This window comes from Phalangium opilio, unplaced genomic scaffold, assembly GCF_054372755.1.
Source record: "Phalangium opilio isolate 3A_F unplaced genomic scaffold, DU_Popi_V2 ptg000017l_1, whole genome shotgun sequence".
NCBI lineage: Eukaryota > Metazoa > Arthropoda > Arachnida > Opiliones > Phalangiidae > Phalangium > Phalangium opilio.
This window is the reverse complement of record NW_028324151.1, coordinates 14,526,080-14,546,436: the sequence shown is the minus strand read 5'-3', so window position 1 is coordinate 14,546,436 and position 20,357 is coordinate 14,526,080. Positions and strand designations below refer to the sequence as shown.

The 20,357-nt window shown below is 37.6% G+C and overlaps 1 protein-coding gene and 2 long non-coding RNA genes across 3 annotated transcripts in view; 1 reads left to right on the top strand and 2 right to left on the bottom strand.

Annotated features, from left to right (window-relative positions):
* Positions 1–45: 45 nt before the first annotated feature.
* Positions 46–3,823, bottom strand: LOC149704570 (uncharacterized). Its single transcript, XR_016381685.1, has 3 exons — positions 3,729–3,823; positions 3,521–3,665; positions 46–253 (listed from the first exon to the last, which is right to left on the bottom strand). It is a non-coding gene; the product is annotated as an uncharacterized LOC149704570 (long non-coding RNA).
* Positions 3,824–6,867: 3,044 nt separating this feature from the next.
* LOC149704569 (uncharacterized) lies at positions 6,868–8,652 on the bottom strand. Its single transcript, XM_089867193.1, has one exon. It carries the CDS (start codon positions 8,650–8,652, stop codon positions 6,868–6,870), a length of 1,785 nt encoding a protein of 594 aa, XP_089723319.1.
* The window catches only part of LOC149704568 (uncharacterized), a 154,513-nt gene continuing 142,792 nt past the window's right edge, over positions 8,637–20,357 (top strand). Inside the window, exons 1-3 of the long non-coding RNA XR_016381943.1 lie at positions 8,637–8,662; positions 13,975–14,030; positions 18,949–19,236. This is a non-coding gene — a long non-coding RNA (uncharacterized LOC149704568). The remainder of the gene's footprint in view (positions 8,663–13,974; positions 14,031–18,948; positions 19,237–20,357) is intronic.

The window sequence follows — 20,357 nt, the reverse complement described above, 5'->3', positions numbered from 1 at the left end:
TGACGGGCAATGCTAGTTCCCATTGAAATGCAGTGATTAAGAACCAACCTTGCCGTGGGTGGCCAACTGTTCCATTTCCCAAGTCCACTTCTTCTCTTTTCTTGATTTTAGCTTCTGCTCCCAATGGGCGACTTCTAACTGAAAGACCCTCATCTTTTCTTGTTGAACTCTGGCATTAAGTCCCTTCGCCCCTTGTTCATCTATCCTTGTCCTCAAATCCTTATTCATCTTTTTTTGGCTTCTAGTTTGATTCCTAGAAATTATCAACCATTCTTCAAAATAGAGTCTTAATCCACCTTTACAAAAATAATTTGTCCAAACAAATCCAGGTAAAATTTGAAAATGTTCGTATGTTACAAAAGACGTTAACTAAAAAACTCAAATTCGATTTTTAAAACTGTTCAGAAGAATAACTTACTTACTGCATGTAAAACCATTACCAGAAGTGAGATGAGACTAGAAGTGAAGGGCTCTAGCATTGGTAATAGATCCTGGCATTAGTGAACAAATTTGAGAATTTTACGCCGCTTCAATCGCGCCTACGCTAGAGAGAAAAAATTGGTCGAGTTCCAAAAAAATTTCTTACCCCCCTTCCCCTCAACCTAAAGCGGCGAAACACGGACGCGGATGCTTGAATCTAGTTCGGCCGTCTACCACCGCGAGCGTCTCACGTTTTGGAGGGGAAATTCAGAAACCGCCACTAGAGGGCCAGCCGTTGGTGTGTTATCAAGAATATTCACTTTCGCCGAGTGAGGAATTTGGTTAGCTCAGTACTTCTAGTCTCATCTCACTTCTGCCATTACACAACATAAAATTATAATTTCACACCCTCCAAAGGATTTTTTATTGCTTTCTTCAATTAAGCATTGGTGAACTGTCAATTTTATTCTCATCATAATCCGACAGTAAATTCTGTATAACTGGACACCAGCTACGGTTTTTAAAAGGCATCAGTAACGTATTTACAAATTGCAAGAAACCTAACCGTATATCCCGTAACTTTGTAAGTAATCGTTATAGTATCACATCATTCATAACACGCATTCTATTAGCAGCTCGATTAAAACTCATAAACAAATAACATGTGTAATTCATTAAAAAGTCGTTGTTAACGCGATGATAACCTATAAATAGTAGAGATGCGCCGATACCGATCCCATATCCGTATCAGTACCGATATGTGGCTTCAACCGATATATCGGTATCGGTTAAAAATGAACCGATATTTTTTTAAAGAAAAATACTTATGTTGAGAGTAGATGGTGCCATAAAACTTAATATTTAATAAATCACAAGCTTAGAGAATTACAGCAGAGTGAGCAATCGTATATCTGGGGATTCTGTTACTTCAAAGAGAAGTCGCCTGAAACCTCAAAAAGTCGAAAAGTTGGTGTTTATGAAAAAATACACTCTTTAAATACTGCATTATTACATAATACAATTAGTATTTTCAGAAGTGAGATGAGACCAGAAGTACTGAGCTAACCAAATTCTTCACTCGGCGAAAGTGAATATTCTTGATAACACAAGAACGGTTGGCCCTCTAGTAGCGATTTCTGAATTTTCCCTCCAAAACGTGAGACGCTAGCGGTGGTAGACGGCCGAACTAGATTCAAGCACCCGCGTCCGTGTTCCGCGGCTTTAGGTTGAGGGGAAGGGGTAGGAAATGTTTTTGGAACCCGACCAATTTTTTTCTCAGTAGTGTAGGCGCGATTGAGGCGGCATAAAATCCTCAAATTTGTTCACTAGTGCCAGGATCTACTATCAATGCTAGAGCCCTTCACTTCTAGTCTCATCTCACTTCTGGTATTATTTCTTTGGATGCCTGACCTTCAAGTTGAATGCGTGTTAACACGGGGAAAAAGTGTTTTTCTGTGATACGCATATAGTCTAGAAAATTTCCAAAAGTATTCGAAATTCTCAAAATTGTTTCATATTGGAATAAGTCACAAGCTGTGATTTATATCAAAATAAAGTTACTGTTTTCCAACCTATATTTTAGCATATATTTTCTTATTTATTTTATTATTGATATCGGTTAATATATCGGTATCGGTTTAATATTGGTTTATTCGAAGGATCGGGTAAAATATCGGTATTGGTAGGCATCGGTTTCCCAAGTAACGAATGATATCGGTATCGGCATAAGTCTATTATTTAAGGTCCCCATAAGTATGAGTGCCCAATTAGGTCCTGTACTACCGGCATTGTACTCTTATTAACATTTTGAAAATTTGGCGGGTACGATGAAAGCGCCATCTATAATTCCTAGGCTGTTTGCTTATACCGGAAGTTAGGATAGGACTTTCAACTTTTTCACCAATTGGGGAATGGCGGCGGGTACCGTTTACATTGCTGTTTATTTGGTAAAATCATGTCACATACTTTAAATATAATGGCGGAGACAAATAAAAGCGGTCATTGTCATCTTTCCGTGGAGGATTAAGTTAAGTTGCAGGATGAAAATAAGCTACACTTTCAGTTAACTGACTGAAGTAATGGATCTGGCAGTTTTTCTTGATAAGACTTTAAATGGCAAGGCTTAACTTCAGATTGAACATCTTTAACTGCGTTAAGAAGATAATCTAATAGTAACACTAGATACTTTTCACGCAAATTGTTTTCTACTAACCTTGAATACATTCTACCCCTTTATGTGTTAATTAAATGCACTTCTTCATTTAAATACTACTTTAGTTTAGGCTAATACCTCCCTGCTCCATTCCTGGCCGCCGCCATTTTTAAACCTGCCTACGATTCAATCTTTAAGACTAAGACATGCGCAATAAGAAATTCGATTACGTCAGCTCCGCTTTGTGGTACCTCCAGAGTCCGACAGGGGGCGATGGAATTTCCTTACCTGCTTCCTTCATTAGGGGCATTTGCTCTTGACTTAAATTGGCTTTGTTTCTGACTTATGGGGACCTTACATAATAGACTTATGGTATCGGTTAAAACTGGTATCGGCCCATCTCTAATAAATAGCCTTCTGTAACCTAATGATGACCCATTTATTAATTGTTAATACCCAATTACGTCCCATTAGTGACCAGTACGTTTTTATAACATTGTATAGCAAGCTATCTGATGAGCAACTGGTAGTGGCAGTTTGTAGCGTACGCCATACAGAGCGCTCGAAAACACGCATACGGCTTACATGCTCTCTAATAGGTAGACCTACTGTCTTAAGCCTATTTTAACCTCATAATAGATTAGTTGAACATGACAGGGGTTGGTGACGACTCGTATTGCATCTTTAGGGGGCGCCACCTATACCGAGCTATCCCTATATAAAGAATTGTATAAATCATCACTTATTCTTAATATTTAATTATTTTGCATTTATCTTTGCTTAAGTAATTTCTAACTCCGTAAGAACCTGAATAAATAAAACAGTTCAAACATAGTATATTGTTTTGACTTGATTATTTCAACTTGTAACATTAACATAGCGCTTTATGGAAAAGCTGTTACGTGTTCGTAACTTATTTTGTGGATTTATTCTAGTTACAGAACTTACGTAGTTCGTCATTTGCTTTTTTGAAATGCTCTTGATATTTCTTTTTCTCGAGTATCTTCTGGCTAATTTCTTGATTGTAATGAGTGAAGACTTCAATGTCTTTCTGGAAAGCACCAATGGACTGATCCACGCCATTCAAAATATGCTAGAAAAAGAAGAAAAAAAGAGATTCAAACTTAGTTATTTCATTAAATTGTTGGAGTCTTACTAATTCGTTCTGGGTTTGAGTCAGATCCTGCAGTAACTTTTCTCGCTTTTGGCGCGCTTCAGCCATTTCATCTTCAGATAGACCAGTGTACAACTTAACTATGATACAATAACGTACGGATGTTCAAAAGTGGATTAATTCAATTGATAAACAATTAATTGGGAATATTCCCCATTCCAACAGAACCTAGCTTACGACGGAGAACCGTGACATTACCCTTACAAAAAGGTTTATAAGGAATTTAGGTAACTTTCTGGTAACAAATAGGTAACAATTAGGTAACTGTGGATTTTTATAGAAACTTTTAGGTAACTGAAGTCAACACAAATTGTTACCCAATTTTCGGGTAACTATGAGATAACAAACAGGAAACCATATGTTACTATGGGTAAAGAGAGCCAATTTTAGGCAACAACTTGTTGACCTTCATACCGAAGGTCGAAATGAGGAAACTATTAAGTCACAATATGTTTTGTAATTTTCATGGGCCGAAAACAGCAAACTATGAGGACACAAGTTGTTTACTACTTTTCATTGGTCAAAAACCGAGAACTCTGTGGTCACAATTTGTTTACTTAATTTATTTTAAAAACTATCAGTAAACTTTTGAGCTAGCTGACTCGTCTACTTTTTGAGGGAACCGAAAGACAAAATCAAGATTAAACATATTTCCGTATCTTATTTAATTAAAAAATTGCCGAACCCTTTCACCTAACATGCAAACTAACGCATTGCACCGTGTTCTAAGGCTAATTACGCAGACGAGGTATCAAATCCTAAGGCTAATTACGCAGACGAGGTAGGCCTAGTTACCCGAAAGATAACTAGTGGGTAACATCTTGAAAACAAGTTTTAAACAAATGTTACCTAATAGGCAACGTGTAGGTAACTCTCATTTAAAAAGTTCGGTAACTTTCAGTCAACATGGCGAAAAAATGTTAGCTAACGGTTCGGTACGTGTTACGCAGAAGTTTAGCGAACATGACCTTCGAAAAAGTATAGCATAAAATGGGCAACAATTAGGTAACGTTTGAGGAACTATTTGTGACCTAAATTAAGTATCTTAAAAACATATTAACATTTACAAAAAAGAAAAAAAAAATGTGGGTTAACATACTTCTAGAAGTGAACTACCAGACATGTCTTCATAATCCGCTTCAGCGTATTGTTCGTATTGATCCTTTCTCACTGTAGGCCTGTAGTGCTCGGCATACTGAATGAATAGTAACAACAAAAAAACCATTAGCACGACACATCCCTATTATAACTTTTAGGGGTTCTGAATCTGAAGATGGCATTGGCGGGTGAGTGAATATTTTTTGAAATACGTCAGAGGCACGCGAACAAGGTGACGCGTGGTTCAAAGAAACTTACTTCGTTGTATTTCAAAAACTAGCACTTCAGGGAATTAGCCTTATTTCTGACAGCGCCATCTATCCATAGCGGCGACTTTGAGAACTACCGTAATCGGCAAGCCAACCCAATGAGATAGAATATATGTATTAAACCTAGAGTTACAATTCAAATCGGCTTAGCGCGAAACACAATGTTTTTATCAAGCACGTTTATCAAAACATGACAGAGCCATCTGTGAGCCTCTAACGGAACTAATTACAACTTTTACTTGCTTATTTGCAATCAGAAACATCGTTATGATTTTTATTTCATCTATTTATTAGATTAAAAAGGACTAGAGTTTTTATTATTTAACTCGCGTATTTTATTTAACACGTTTAAAAAAACTATCTTGACAGCTTGTTACTCAGATTAAAGCAGCAGACGGTAATAAAAAAATCTTCAAGTGATTAATAGGTGGCGCCACCCGTATTTGATAGAAAGATTCATGCTTGACAAAAAGTGTATCGCGAAACGTCGATCTCGAGATCCCAGATTGTGACTCTAGGTTTAATACATATATTCTATCTCATTGAACCATTGTCGCGATTTACATAATTAACAGTTTTACACGACACAACTCTCTTCGAGCTAGCTGTGAAACAGCTATGAGATTAGCCATGTTTAATGCGAGACAATTGCAGCATTGTAGCTGTTACTTATATAAGAATGATTTCTTGTGCCATAAAGGGATCATATAACAGGTTCCTGTAAGTACTGGATGATAAATCATCGTTGCGCATCAGCATTTTCTCCCAGCACTGAAGGGAAAAGGGTATATGTGAACTAAACCAGATCGAGGAATGACTTTTGCGCGAAACAAATGTGTGAAATGTTCATTAATCGGGGCAAGCAAACGGAAGCGAGTGGTAGCCAATAAGGGGAGATTTGAGAAAGAAGAGCGTAGAAGGTGAAGAAAGAGCTGCCCGTATTCCGAATTTGCGATTACTAAGCTGCTGATTTAATTTTAATCTTCCTCTATGGTTCTTTGGGGAGAGCGATTAAGTCTTTAGACTCGGACTGAAACAAGTCTAGGACTGTGATAAAACTTCCGTGTACGAAATGAAAACTTCAGGAGAAACCTCATCTAAAACAAATTAATAACGAAAACTTTATTTACACTCTTGGATTGGTATTCCAAGTTACTAAGATGTACAAAAAGTAACAAAATCTAACTATTTATATAGATTTTTACGTCCCTTTGGTTTGGGTACGCAGGATTAAAAAAGGGCGAGGTTCTCGGAGCTAGTTGGGTGAAGTTCTGATTTACAAAAGGATGAATCCTTGTATTTATAGGGGATTCACCTTGGCCAGTGTCGCCAGAGAGCCGGCTTCGTTGTTACCTTTGGCCGTGCTCCCTGGCTACCCTGACCAGGTCATGATCTCGACCGTGAACCTTTCCATCGACGTCAAGAATCTTTGCCGGGGAACCGAGAATTGTCCCGAGGTTTCCCCGGTGTAGGCTTAATACTATACATTTTAGAATTTGAAGAGATGTTTAAGATAAGAAACCCGTTGAAGGGATACAAAGGGGTAGAGATTTACTTGAAAATAGGGTGAAACACCTTTGAAATGGGTTTTGGTAAAATTTGTACTTTCTATTTTCATATTATAAAGGTGTGGAAAAATTTAGAAGTATATTAAATGAAGTAAACAGAAAATTGAGCGCGTAAATATACACTTAAAGATACACTTTTTTACACTCCCCACGTGATACTTATGAGTATCACCATGGTTTACGCGGTTAATCACTGATCTCTAAATTGCAGAGATGTTGCACGGAACGTCTTATTTTATTTCCATTTTTTGTTCTAACTATGCATGATCTTATTAGTTTGTCACGTCCTTTTATTACTTCTTCGATGACGCCCAAGCTCCACATATGCCGTGGAAGCTTGTCGTCGTGTATTAACACTACGTCGTTTAATTTTATTTCTTTCGCACTTGTGACGTTTTTTGAGTGATGAGCAGACCGCAGTTCTTTTAAGTATTCTGCGCGCCATCGAGTCCATAGTTTTTGTATGATTGTTTCTCTGTATTTTTGACGTTTTACTAATTCTTCTCGCGACACTGGTATTGATTCCCTTTTGAAGCTCATTGGTGGCAATGCCGTTATTCTCCGACCAATTAAGAATTCAGCCGGTGACAAGGGATGGGGCTCATTGTTATCGTTATAAACATAGGTTAGGGGTCGCGAGTTAATTACTGCCTCAGTTTCGAGCAGTGTGGTTTCTAATTCTGTGTAGGTGAGAGAGGCGTGGCCAAGGGTCTTTTTTAATGAAATTTTAACTGATCGAACCAAACGTTCCCACCACCCTCCGTACCACGCCGCCCTTTCCACAATGAATTTCCATTTTATTCCGCGGTTAGTGAAGAATTCCTCAAATTTTTTTGTGTTTAAATTTTGCCAGATGAGTTTTAAGTCTGTGTTTGCCTTTTTAAAGGTTTTTGCATTGTCGGAATAAACAATTGTTGGTAACCCTCTTCTAGCTATTATTCGTCTAAATGCCATTAGAAACTCATCCGTTGAGAGTGAGGGAACATGCTCGAGATGGACTGCCCTTGTTACGGCACATGTTGCGAGACAAATATAGGTTTTCCTCATTATGTAAACCTTTTTTGATTTATCTGCCTTTTTTGCTGAATCTAATTCCTTAACTAAGATAGGTCCTGCGAAATCTAGACCTATAATAGAAAAGGGTGGAGATTCCTCCATTCTATCTTTGGGTAGGGGAGCTGTCGGGGCATCACCTAGCTTTGCGTTTATTTTTTTACACGTGGGGCAATTTTTTACTACAGTTCGCGCAATTTGCCTCCCACTGGGAATCCAATACCTTTCTCTAAGTTGCGTGAAAGTATCGCTGATTCCTCCATGCCCTACCTCTATATGGCTTTTTATTACCAATAGTTTTGATAATCTTGAAGATTTAGACAAGATTATCGGATGTATTTCACGATAAGTTAGGTTCGATTCTTCCATTCGACCTCCAACACAAATCACACCAGAATCGTTTAAAAATGGCTTTAATGTTGCCAGGTCTGAGCTCTTATTAACATTTTCCCCCCTTTTCAAGGACTTCAGCTCGGGCTGGAAGTCAGAGGCTTGCGAAGATTTTACCCACAATAATTCTGCCTTTTCGATTTCCTCGGCACTTATGGGACCCAAACCCATTTTTGCTCCCTTTATTCTGATATCTATGTATCTCAAAACATAAGCTGTTATTCTCAAGGCCTTCTTTAGGCAATGGAATTTGTTTAGATCTATTAATTTGTGTAGACCCTTGCTTTCTGCAGCTGTCACTGTTAGTGTTAATTGGCGTCTTTCCCTTTCTGCCGATTCGTGTGGGACCTGATTTAATTCCCCTTGTGGCCAGTTTTCCCTTGCTAATTTTAACCAAGGGGCTCCCTTCCAATAAATTTCGCTATTTATCAAATTTATAGCAGAGATGCCTCTAGAAAGCAGGTCGGCGGGATTGTCAACCCCTGGACAATGAGACCAGTTTTTTTCTTCTTCTCGCTGACGAATCATTTTGCTCAAGGTAAGGGCCGTTTAGCACTTGAAAAATTTCAAGACCGCTCTACCAAGGATGATAGGGGGTGGATACGAATTCTGAGAGAAATACGCGCCGTAACTTCGGACGCGATTGGGTCTGGTGGGACGCTAAAAATGGGGGAGGAATACTCGGGACGAAAGGCAGGTGAGCTACCTCAGAACTAGACCCTATTTAGCGCCATCGTGTTGGCCTAATTTTGCATGCATATTGCCAAAGTTATTTTAAACCTTTTTCTCATAAATAAAATTTGCAATTGAAACATTAAATTTTATATAGAGTTAATATTTAATAATTATTGCATCGAAATTGTTGCTAAAATAATAGTGCACATAGATGACGCTGCAATAGACAAACGCCGGTAGGAATTTCTTTGACGGCGCTCAACGCGTCTGATCTTCGCCAACATTATTATCCAGGCCTGAGCGCGCTATCTCGGGAAAGAGAGTAAAGGCGTATTTGGGCACCACGCATAGGTGGCGCTTTTCAGAACCTCTTACCTCCCGCGAAATTTAAAACCCAGAAAAACTGTGGGTAGAGGGATGAACTTGGGTAATTGAAAACTACGAATTATTTGAAATCTAAGGGAATGGTTTTAAGTAATATATTTAAAATATAAAATAAGTCATTTGTAAATTAATTTTTTTTTATTTGTTTTATGTTTGTAGCAAGTTTTTCATCACATTTCAAAAATAGGAATGTTAAAACATGAAATTTTTTTTGACTTCTTTTAAACTAGTATCACATTTTTAAGCAGTGTCACATTTTAAAAATATTAATGTTAAAACATGAAATAATTTTTTTTTGACTTCTTTGAAACAATTATCACATTTTTAAGTAGTGTAACATTTTAAAAATAGGAATGTTACAACATAACATATATTGAAACAACATCAGACTTTTTTATCACATTTTAAATTTAAAACTAGGAAAAAGTGTTTTTAACTTTGGTATAACATCACATTTAAATTTATCACAATTAGAAACTTGTACTACAATGGCATTTTAAAAAAAATATCCTTTAAATTTTTAAGATTTTCCTAGATTAAGGTTTTTTATTTAGATTCTTCTTTTTCTCATTACGATCAGACGCATCACACGCATAGTTGCTCAAAAGGGGCCGAAGAAACTTTTCTAGTAAAAGTTGTGAAAGTTTTGAACTGCCTATATATCTCTTCAAAGTTGTACGATGTGGCAATTGTAAAATCTTAAGATCTCGCATAAAACAATAGGCATTCGGTGATTGTTTGAATATCAAGCAACATATTCTCAGAGTTGCCTCCTGATAAGGAAACGTTTTCTTCCCAAAAGCTTGAAATTGTTCTAATAGGAACTTTGCTTGAGTATTATTCAATTTTAATATACATCGCACTTCTTAATTTATTTTACAACGAAAATTTAACTTACACTCTGCTGAAACTTTCGAAATTCATCCACCGTCCCAACTCCCAAGACGTAAATAATGACGAAGAAATAACCGAAAAGCGACGCAAATATTTTCAAATTTTTGCTCGTGACGTCAGTTTGTGACGTCTGTCTGTGACGTAGGAGTATCTGAAAAGCGCCCCTTGCGGATGCATTCGGCGAATTCAAAGATACCGGAAAAAATCTCGGAAAAGGAGCGCGCTCAGGCCTGGATAATAATGTTGGCGAAGGTCTGATAGAGTTCTTTGTTTCGCTTTCAAGGGGGATTAAAAGGGTTATAAGATCAAATATTTCATAAAATAATGTTTTTAACTTCTAACTATGGTGTAAAATGATCATTTTTATGCGCGAAAGAAGAAAAGGTTTAATAATCAATGTAAGTTTTTTCAAACATAGTAAAATCATGTTTTTGTCTTCATCATTATGCGTTAGTAGTTAAATTCCATTTTTGTCATCAAATGACTAATCTTTTCAATCGTCCTTGAAATAGGAATTAACAACTCTAGGTGACGCCCAGCGCCTTCAAATAAATCCCTACCGGCCTTTCCCTATTGCAGCGTCATCTACGTACACTATTATTTTAGCAACAATTTCGAAGCAAAATTATTAAATATTTAGTCTATATAAAATTTAGTGTATCAATTGCAAATTTTATTTTTGAGGAAAAGGTTTAAAGTAACTTTGGCAATATGCATGCAAAATTAGGCCAACACGATGGCGCTAAATAGGGTCTAGTTCTGAGGTAGCTCACCTGCCTTTCGTCCCGAGTATTCCTCCCCCATTTTTAGCGTCCCACCAGACCCAATCGCGTCCGAAGTTACGGCGCATATTTCTCTCAGAATTCGTATCCACCCCCTATCATCCTTGGCTCTACTATTTATTCTTTATTTAGATCAGATATTCATATAACCATAAGTTTATAAGATATGTTCCATAAGGATGACACTTCGCAATTCTAGAGACTTACTGAGAGCTAGTTCGAGAACGACGCGAGAATTAGCTACACTTGGTTTTTTATTACGTTTTATAAGGGCATAATTCAACAAGCGACTTTTTGGCAGTCCATCTTTTTATTTAGTCTGTACAATGCCTTGGTCAGCGCCTCACCAGGCGTCGCTTTACCTCAAATCTATGACGATTCACCTACGTCACTTCATAACAGGCTCTCAGTAACTGGTGACAAACTTATGGAGCGTATCATGTGAACATATGATACATCGTATAACAACCACTGTGTATCCATTTTCTCAAATTATCCGCTTCAATTCGAGATAGGAGCTGGCATAATAATTACGTATTAAGAATGTCATGTCAATTATGGCTTCTATCATTTCGCATTGAACCATGGGGCCGCGCTTAACCATGCTCAGGCATACATAAAATGAAATCCCAGTATGAAAGACGTCCCTCAAAATTTAAACGGATATCAAGGGCACATTAGCCCAGAGTTTCGGGATTGTAACATAGACTCAAAATTTTTGAAAAATGACCCTCAGTTTTTGGAGGTCGCTGTTTTCCGCACAGTTTTATTTTTCACACTTTTAAAACCTATAGCCCATTACCGCACAATTTGCAAATAAAACATTTTTATTTTATTGTCGATTACATTTTAAAACCCTCAAACTTATGCTGTTGGCCCATTAGACCGAATCCCATTGGACCGAATATAGCCAAAATATGTGATTGTATATGATCGTAAAATTTTCGATGCTATTTAACGATAGATTTATTTTTAATTCAGTTTTTACAAAAGGAATTAAAAAATGCATCTTTTACTTCTTTTTTTTTTAACAAAAATACTCTTGTTTTTAGACTTACATCTATCAAATGTGTGTGACATTTATCAGTTACTGGAGTTCGGGTGAATATCGAATCTATAATATTCACTGTGGTTAAAATATGTTGGTGTTGGTGATTCTTGGATGAATCGCGGACCACACATTAATCTTCGAATGTTTCTAACGATCGCGGACGCAGCTGGTATATCTGGGGTGAAGATTGAATGTGTAATCTAAGACCATTAACAACTCCCGGGACTCGCAACGCAAGCTTTCTACATTTCGTGGTTTTCTGTTACGCGCGATCCTAGCGATCCTTGCGGTATATTGAGGAAACTTTTAGGGGGTACCGAATTTCCGGTTTGCTATTTAAAAATGGCGGATCACGACGAAGAAGATGAGAATGAAAAAGTTAACGTGTACATATTTTTTAACTACCATATTGCAGATATCAAGCTAATTTAGCGATATATTATTTTGCTATTTTATCATAATTGTACATTAAACCGTTGCGGCCTCGGCCTCCGAATTTAGAAGAAGACGATTTTATTTCTTTTTTAAGCGATATCCGGAACCGGAAGTTCTGTACACCTTGTAAGTTTCTATCCGTTGCCGCTTGGTAGCACCCTTGTCGCGAAAACAGCCCTAACTCCTAGAGACGGAAATTTCAATACGAGGATGTTATTGGTTTGCGAGTTCAGGGGGTTGTTAGGTGTAATATTCACCAACCTCAGTACATAAATGGTAATTTATCAGTCGCTATTTATCTGAGATACACCTGACATAAATGATAATTTGTCACCCATTATTTATCTGAGATGCACTTGACATAAATGATAATGTATCACTCTGTTAATATGAGATACAAGTGATAATTTATCACTCGTTGTTGATTTGAGATACACCAGACATAAATGATAAACCATTAATTCACGTATATGCAGTTGGTGAATTTCGGGTGAATATCGAATCTGCAATATTCACTACGTTTTATATAAGTTAGTGTTGGTTGTTCTTACATGAATCGCGGACTGTACATTAATTCACGAATGTTCTGGTGTAACTCGGGTGAATATTGAATGTCCAATATTCAACAAGGTGTACATAAACCCAGTGAAGTGTTATTTGGATGTTATTCACCTGATATTGCTATCAGGAAGCCTAATTTCATTAAGGTTTTACCTTGAAAGTGACCGATATCCATGGATATATATTAGTGAAGCGAGTGTCACCCATGAATCACCTTGAGTATGAAAAGCCATCTAACGTGACACTTTAATGAGCTGGTATTCACTAATGAAATACTTCTCAAATACAAGTGATAATCATTGACACGTTGTGTCACGTAATATTCACTTGTACTTGGTAACAATCACGTGAAATTCATGTAATATCAGAAGTGAGATGAGACTAGAAATGAAGGGCTCTAGCATTGGTAATAGATCCTGGCACTAGTGAACAAATTTGAGAATTTTACGCCGCTTCAATCGCGCCTACGCTAGAGAGAAAAAAAATTGGTCGAGTTCCAAAAACATTTCTTACCCCCTTCCTCTCAACCTAAAGCGGCGAAACACGGACGCGGATTCTTGAATCTAGTTCGGCCGTCTACCACCGCGAGCGTATCACGTTTTGGAGGGGAAATTCTGAAACCGCTACTAGAGAGCCAACCGTTGGTGTGTTATCAAGATTATTCACTTTCGCCGAGTGAGGAATTTGGTTAGCTCAGTACTTCTAGTCTCATCTCACTTCTGGTAATATCTACCTATTTGTCATGCAATATTTTAGTAAGGGTTATTTTCAATTTCCCTCTAATACATGTGAATATAGGTGAAATTATACTTCTAAACCTTTTTGACTGTGAGAAAAGCAACAGAAATACCTTCAATGATAAATTTAGAGTATATTAAATTATTATTATTAAAAGTTATAAGGTTATCTTACATAATATTTTCCAAGACCCTCCCCCGTTCTCGGCAACAATCAGTATTTAACATTATTCGAACTCCCTTCCATCCTGTCAACGTTATGTAATTTGTGAACAGTCTCTTATTCGTGTTGTTGGGAAAACCGCTTAAAACATTTTTTTTTTTTTTTCAGAAGGGGTTTGCAAGGTGGAAGAAGCTCTCAGAAATGAATCGGCCATTATCAGTGATGTATGTTATATAAGCTAATTCACAAATTAAAAAAGTAGGAAGAGTAGGTTTCTGAGTCTATATTGCGCGGAAGATTAATAATCTTACGCATCGATGAATAAGTATCCCAGTTGAGAGTTATAAGGTATGTGGCTTTACAGCATACAGGGTTCAGACAAACTTGGAAAACCGGGAAAAATCAGGAAAACAAATATTTGACAAAAACCTTCGGGAAAATTCTGGGAAATTTCGAATTTTTAGTAAAATTCAAGGACATCAGGGAAATTTGCGTCAAACAGGGGCCGAGTAATTAAGCAAAATGTTCATAAACATACCCTCCATAGGATTAACATTACACTATAGAGAGATTTCAGTTGGAGGAGGAGCTGAGTCTCGTGACATAATTTACGCTGCCATGTTGGTGGGTTTAAAGCAGGAATGAAGCTGAGATCACTCAATATGGCTACCAGAACAGCGGTAAGACTTGGGAGGGTGTGATGTACTACTATCTCATCTGAAAGCTCTCTATACTTTGGAGGCTCATAACTCTGGTTATATTAGAGATACGGGGATGTCCTTTGATTATGTCAGGGCCCCCAGATGTCCTATAATTCCTATAAAATCCTATATTTTTGAAGTTGTCCTATAAAATAATATAATTTTGGCTAAAATCGCCAAAAATCCTATAATTTTGAAATTTGGGCGAATTTTAAGCAACCCTTCGGTTAAACCAGGACTCGGGTCTAAAAAATATCATAAAGTCAGATTGATTTCCCTAGTATTGTAGCTTAAATAGTTAAAAATAGCTCGGTATATCCCCGTATCTCTTGTAGAACGTACAGAGTTATGAGACTCCAAAGTTGGGTGTAATGCTATTCCTATTGAGCGTATATCTTTGAACATTTTGCTTAGTTACTCGAACCCTGTTTGTCGTAATCCCAAGTTTTTAGTATGGTTGGATGGGGGAAAATAGGGCTATAACATAATCAAAGGGCATCCCCGTATCTCTAGTAGAACCAGAGTTATGAGCCTCCAAGTTGGGTGTAATGCGATTCCTATGAAGGGTATGTTTCTAAACATTTTGCTTAATTACTCGGCCTATGTTTGCAGTACTGGTTCTTTAAAAAAATAAAACTTAATATTATAGTGTCCTATATAATCCTATAATTCTGGAAACCGTCCAATAAAATCCTATATTTTCATGAAAAAAATCCTATAAATATTTTTGAAATTCGGCATAGTCATATATGCCCCCCCCCCTCCTTCGTTAACATTTGATCCATAGGATACTCCATATACGGAAAAACCTGGAAATCTCAGGGAAATTTGTTTTCCAAAAGTTGTATGAACCCTGAGCATAGTTGCTCGCCTTTCTAATGATGACTACAGTAATTCGTTGGTGCGGAAGATTGACTTCAAACTAGGGCTGTGCGTGTACTCGATAAGAGACGAATACTAGAGATAGTGTCGAGCCGTGTACTCGACTCTATACCCGATAAGAGATTTTTCCGAGACTCGAAAAAGTTTCGAGTATTAAACTTGGGCTCGATAAATAATCGAGCCTGCTTTTGGAAGGCCTATAACTCTGGAAATGGGATTAAGTAGTTATAAAAACTACTAGAAAGACACTATTATTAGACTCAAATTTGTGCTGATTAGTAGTTCAGAGCGTAATGGTTGTGTAATGTAGTTGGGTAGTAGCTCCTAGGCAGTTTTTATTCTAAGTTCAGCTTACTAATTTTTGTTTGTGACTTGGCGCTCGAAGTATAACAATGACTAGCAGTGACTTATTTGAGGAAATGAGGAATTAGTTCAACTAGGCCTATATTTTGAAGACGATATTAATGAGGAATTAGTTGGTCAATGTAAAAGGAAGGAACGAGAATGTAATACCGTCTGGTATTTCTTTGAAGTATAGTTAATGTGCAAAACTACTATGTTATTATGAGAGCAATAAATTAACAAAAAAAATGTGGAAATACTAGAAAATAAATTTTCAATTACTCGATACTCGAGATTCGACTCGAAACTAAAAATTCAAGGCTCGCACAGCCCTTGTTCAAACTCAGAAGGATAAATTAACGGTTATCGAACACTGATGACTTCCGCCATCTGGTGTAGTCAGAAAAAAGCCCTTGACTAAGCAAACCATTGTAATTGAAGGGCACCAGCTGTTATGTAACGCTTTAGCTTTTTTTAAAGAGGTCCGACATTTACACGAAATCCCGTACGCTTCTCGCGAAATCTTTCACACAAAATCAAATTAATTCTTTGAAGAAATCACGAAATTACAAAATCAAAGATGAGATCACGAAATCTTCGGTGAAATCGCGAAATCAACGAAGAAATCCCGAAATCATTGGCGAAATCAACGAAGAAACTTTTTGGTGTAATCCCGAAATGAAAGAAGAAATCTTTGGCGAAATCAAAAAGGAAATCGCGAAATCAAAGAAGAAATGCAGAAATCTTTGGCGAAATCGCGAAATCAAAAAATAAATCCCGAAATTTTTGGCAAAATCCCGAAATCTTGGCGAAATCTCTCTCGAAATCACAAAATCATTGGCGAAATCACGAAATCCCGCACGCTTTTTTTGGGGGGGAAGGGGGGGGGGAATGTCGGAACCCTCAGCTTTTTTCTTCTCAAGCTTGTAGCCGATATGTAGTGTGGTTAGCACTTTTGATTGGAAGCAAGAGGATCCCAGGTTCGCTCCCAGACAATTGGACCGGGTGAAAAACCTGGTAACAAACTAACAAAGCCTTCTGCGTAGAGTTGGCCAGTTCTCTCAATTCTTGTTAAAGGAGTTTTCTTACTCGGTCTTACCCGGTTTCTCGTTTTCATGGAAACTTGCTGAGGTTAATGGCAATAGTTAGGGCGCTGTCGGTTAGCTGTAGCATAGGGGCTACATGCATGGCTGTGCATGGAATCGTGACTGAATGAAACAAAGTCCTATGGGTGTTAAAGTTACATTACTATATTTTTCATAAAGCTAGGTTACGTTTTGAAATATTTAGGCCGAAACTAGATATTAAAGGAAAGGGCCACCACTTTTGCGTGTTATTTTTAAATCAAAGTCCGTAATATCAGAGTTTAAAATTTGCTAGTAAATTACGTTTTGGAATTAATTTTAGTTAATTATATAATTTAAAACCAAATTAGAAATGGAAAGATATAAGACCCCTTTGCCGTTTTGTTTGGAACTGTGAATGTCTACGTAATTCGGCGTTTTATTCGTCAACGTCGTTTCGCCGTCACGTGATGGCGCTATTGCTGCATTATTGGTCTTTATCGCTAGGTAAACAATACACTGGTCAGGGAAAACCTGGAAAAGTCAGGGAAAAGTAAATGCCTTTAAAAAATCTCTTAGACTGTTATTTATAGTTAAAATGTTTCTTATTCATTTTGGTGCAACAAATATATTGGAAAACTTAATGTAGAGAGTTTATTTAATTATAAGCACTTTAAACGTTCTGTAAACATTTACACTTTCGGTCAGGGAAAATCTCAGAAAGTGGTCAGGGAAACCTGTAAAAGTCAGTGAATTTGGTTCTGAAAATTCCGTGGCAACTGTTCAGATTTGAGATGATTTCCGAAGCAGCATTAACGGCATGGGTTTGTGATTTTCAAAACAACCAAATGGACGAGACAAAAAGCGAAATTAATATAAATTGGGGTATGAGAGTACAGGGATAGGAATTTGAACGTCATAGGAGTTTCAACGCGAAATTCGTTAAAAGCAACCGAGGTTTAGCCGCTTGGAGCCCGAAGCCCCGATGCGATGCCTCGAGTCGGCGACTTCCGCAGCTTGTCAGAGCAACCGTTCGCTCGTTTCCTGTCATTGGACGAAGTGCTAGCGAATCAAAGCGCGATTTACGATTGACGTCACATCACAGTTTCAAATGGCGCTAAGCTGAATGGGTTATTTAGTATGTTCAAAATAAATAATTAAAGACAAATTATTTATTTTTCGTGTAATAATACTTAAAAAGGATTTTATTAATGGTGGACCTTTCCTTTAAATAATTAAATTTTATTAGTCCAAGTTCTTTAGAAATACTAAATTAAATTAATTTATCGTTTTTCTCGAAGCTTTGGTGACATAAATATTACTGAAACAAGTGAATTAAATATACTTTCCGAATGTTCTGGCACATGGTAGCGAAAATATTTTTATGGGTGAGCGTACGATTGACCACTCTTTGAACAACTGACTTTTATTTATTTAGGACTAATAAAATATGCAGAAGGTCATAGTCACCCGTCCAATGATTTAGAATCTATCATGAAAGTTGCCAAATTTACTAAGAGCCCTATTTGAGCATAAGGTTTCCGGCCCAGGGCAAGGAACGGTCCGAACCAAGGGCGAACCCAAAGAACTCCCGAACCGGCACACTGGGCTCAGACCCAATCCGCCACGTTAAGGCCTTATGCTCTGCTCCAACGTGGGGACAACCTGAGGGAGCGGGAGGGGATATCGCCCATGACTTCAACTACTTTGTTAGAGTATAACCAGGATAATAACCCCCCTCCTGGTATAACGCATGGTTGGGACTTTATCAATTAGGCCTTCAAAAAACGCCCATTTCTGCACCTGTAACAGTTAAGCTTTATGAATATCCCCTATTCATCCATTCTTTTTTTTTTTTTTTTTTCAAAAATAACATGCAGATATTTTATTCCGATGGACCCAAAGTATTTAGTGTTTATTGTCTACACTGATAGGAAACTCAACCTGATTTACAGTTCCTTAAAATTCCCGCTCAACGTACGTCGGGTTGATGTTAGTTTCATTACAAAGAACTATTACTGTTAGGAATTTCCAATGATTTTCAGGGTTTAAAATTTCAAGAATTTACGTTTGAATATTCGCACACCCACCGATCTCGCGTGTATTAAACCTTTCGATCCAATTATGTTTTTTTTTTTTACTTTTCTTGGCAGTTGGATGGTCAAGCGAAATTGATGGAAATTGAAACCAGGGATCTGGAAGATTTCGTGAACATCACCAAAAAACATACGGAAACAGAAAACGCGGTATGTCAGCCCTTAGTCCATCTAGTCTAAACATAGACGGAAAATATCTATAAACATTTTCATTGTTGAAAATGCAATCGGAACTGAAACTATCCAAAGTAACGTACGTGCTTTACGAGTTGAGCTTCTCCAAATCTCACAACCGAGCAAGCAACTTACTCAGTTGGAAGAGGATGTTCGTCACCGTGAAGAGAAGTAAGCGAGAGTATTAGGTCTAACTATTCGCGAGAGTATTAGGTCTAACTATTCGCGAGAGTATTAGGTCTAACTATTCGCGAGAGTATTAGGTCTAACTATTCGCGAGAGTATTAGGTCTAACTATTCGCGAGAGTATTAGGTCTAACTATTCGCGAGAGTATTAGGTCTAACTATTCGCGAGAGTATTAGGTCTAACTATTCGCGAGAGTATTAGGTCTAACTATTCGCGAGAGTATTAGGTCTAAGTATTCGCGAGAGTATTAGGTCTAAGTATTCGCGAGAGTATTAGGTCTAAGTATTCGCGAGAGTATTAGGTCTAAGTATTCGCGAGAGTATTTAGGTCTAAGTATTCGCGAGAGTATTTAGGTCTAAGTATTCGCGAGAGTATTTAGGTCTAAGTATTCGCGAGAGTATTTAGGTCTAAGTATTCGCGAGAGTATTAGGTCTAAGTATTCGCGAGAGTATTAGGTCTAAGTATTCGCGAGAGTATTAGGTCTAAGTATTCGCGAGAGTATTAGGTCTAAGTATTCGCGAGAGTATTAGGTCTAAGTATTCGCGAGAGTATTTGGTCTAAGTATTCGCGAGAATATTAGGTCTAAGTATTCGCGAGAGTATTAGGTCTAAGTATTCGCGAGAGTATTAGGTCTAAGTATTCGCGAGAGTATTAGGTCTAAGTATTCGCGAGAGTATTAGGTGGTCTAACTATTCGCGAGAGTATTAGGTGGTCTAACTATTCGCGAGAGTATTAGGTGGTCTAACTATTCGCGAGTATTAGGTGGTCTAACTATTCGCGAGTATTAGGTGGTCTAACTATTCGCGAGTATTAGGTGGTCTAACTATTCGCGAGTATTAGGTGGTCTATCTATTCGCGAGTATTAGGTGGTCTATCTATTCGCGAGAGTATTAGGTGGTCTAACTATTCGCGAGAGTATTAGCTGGTCTAAGTATTCGCGAGAGTATTAGGTGGTCTAAGTATTCGCGAGAGTATTAGCTGGTCTAAGTATTCGCGAGAGTATTAGCTGGTCTAAGCATTCGCGAGAGTATTAGCTGGTCTAAGTATTCGCGAGAGTATTAGCTGGTCTAAGTATTCGCGAGAGTATTAGCTGGTCTAAGTATTC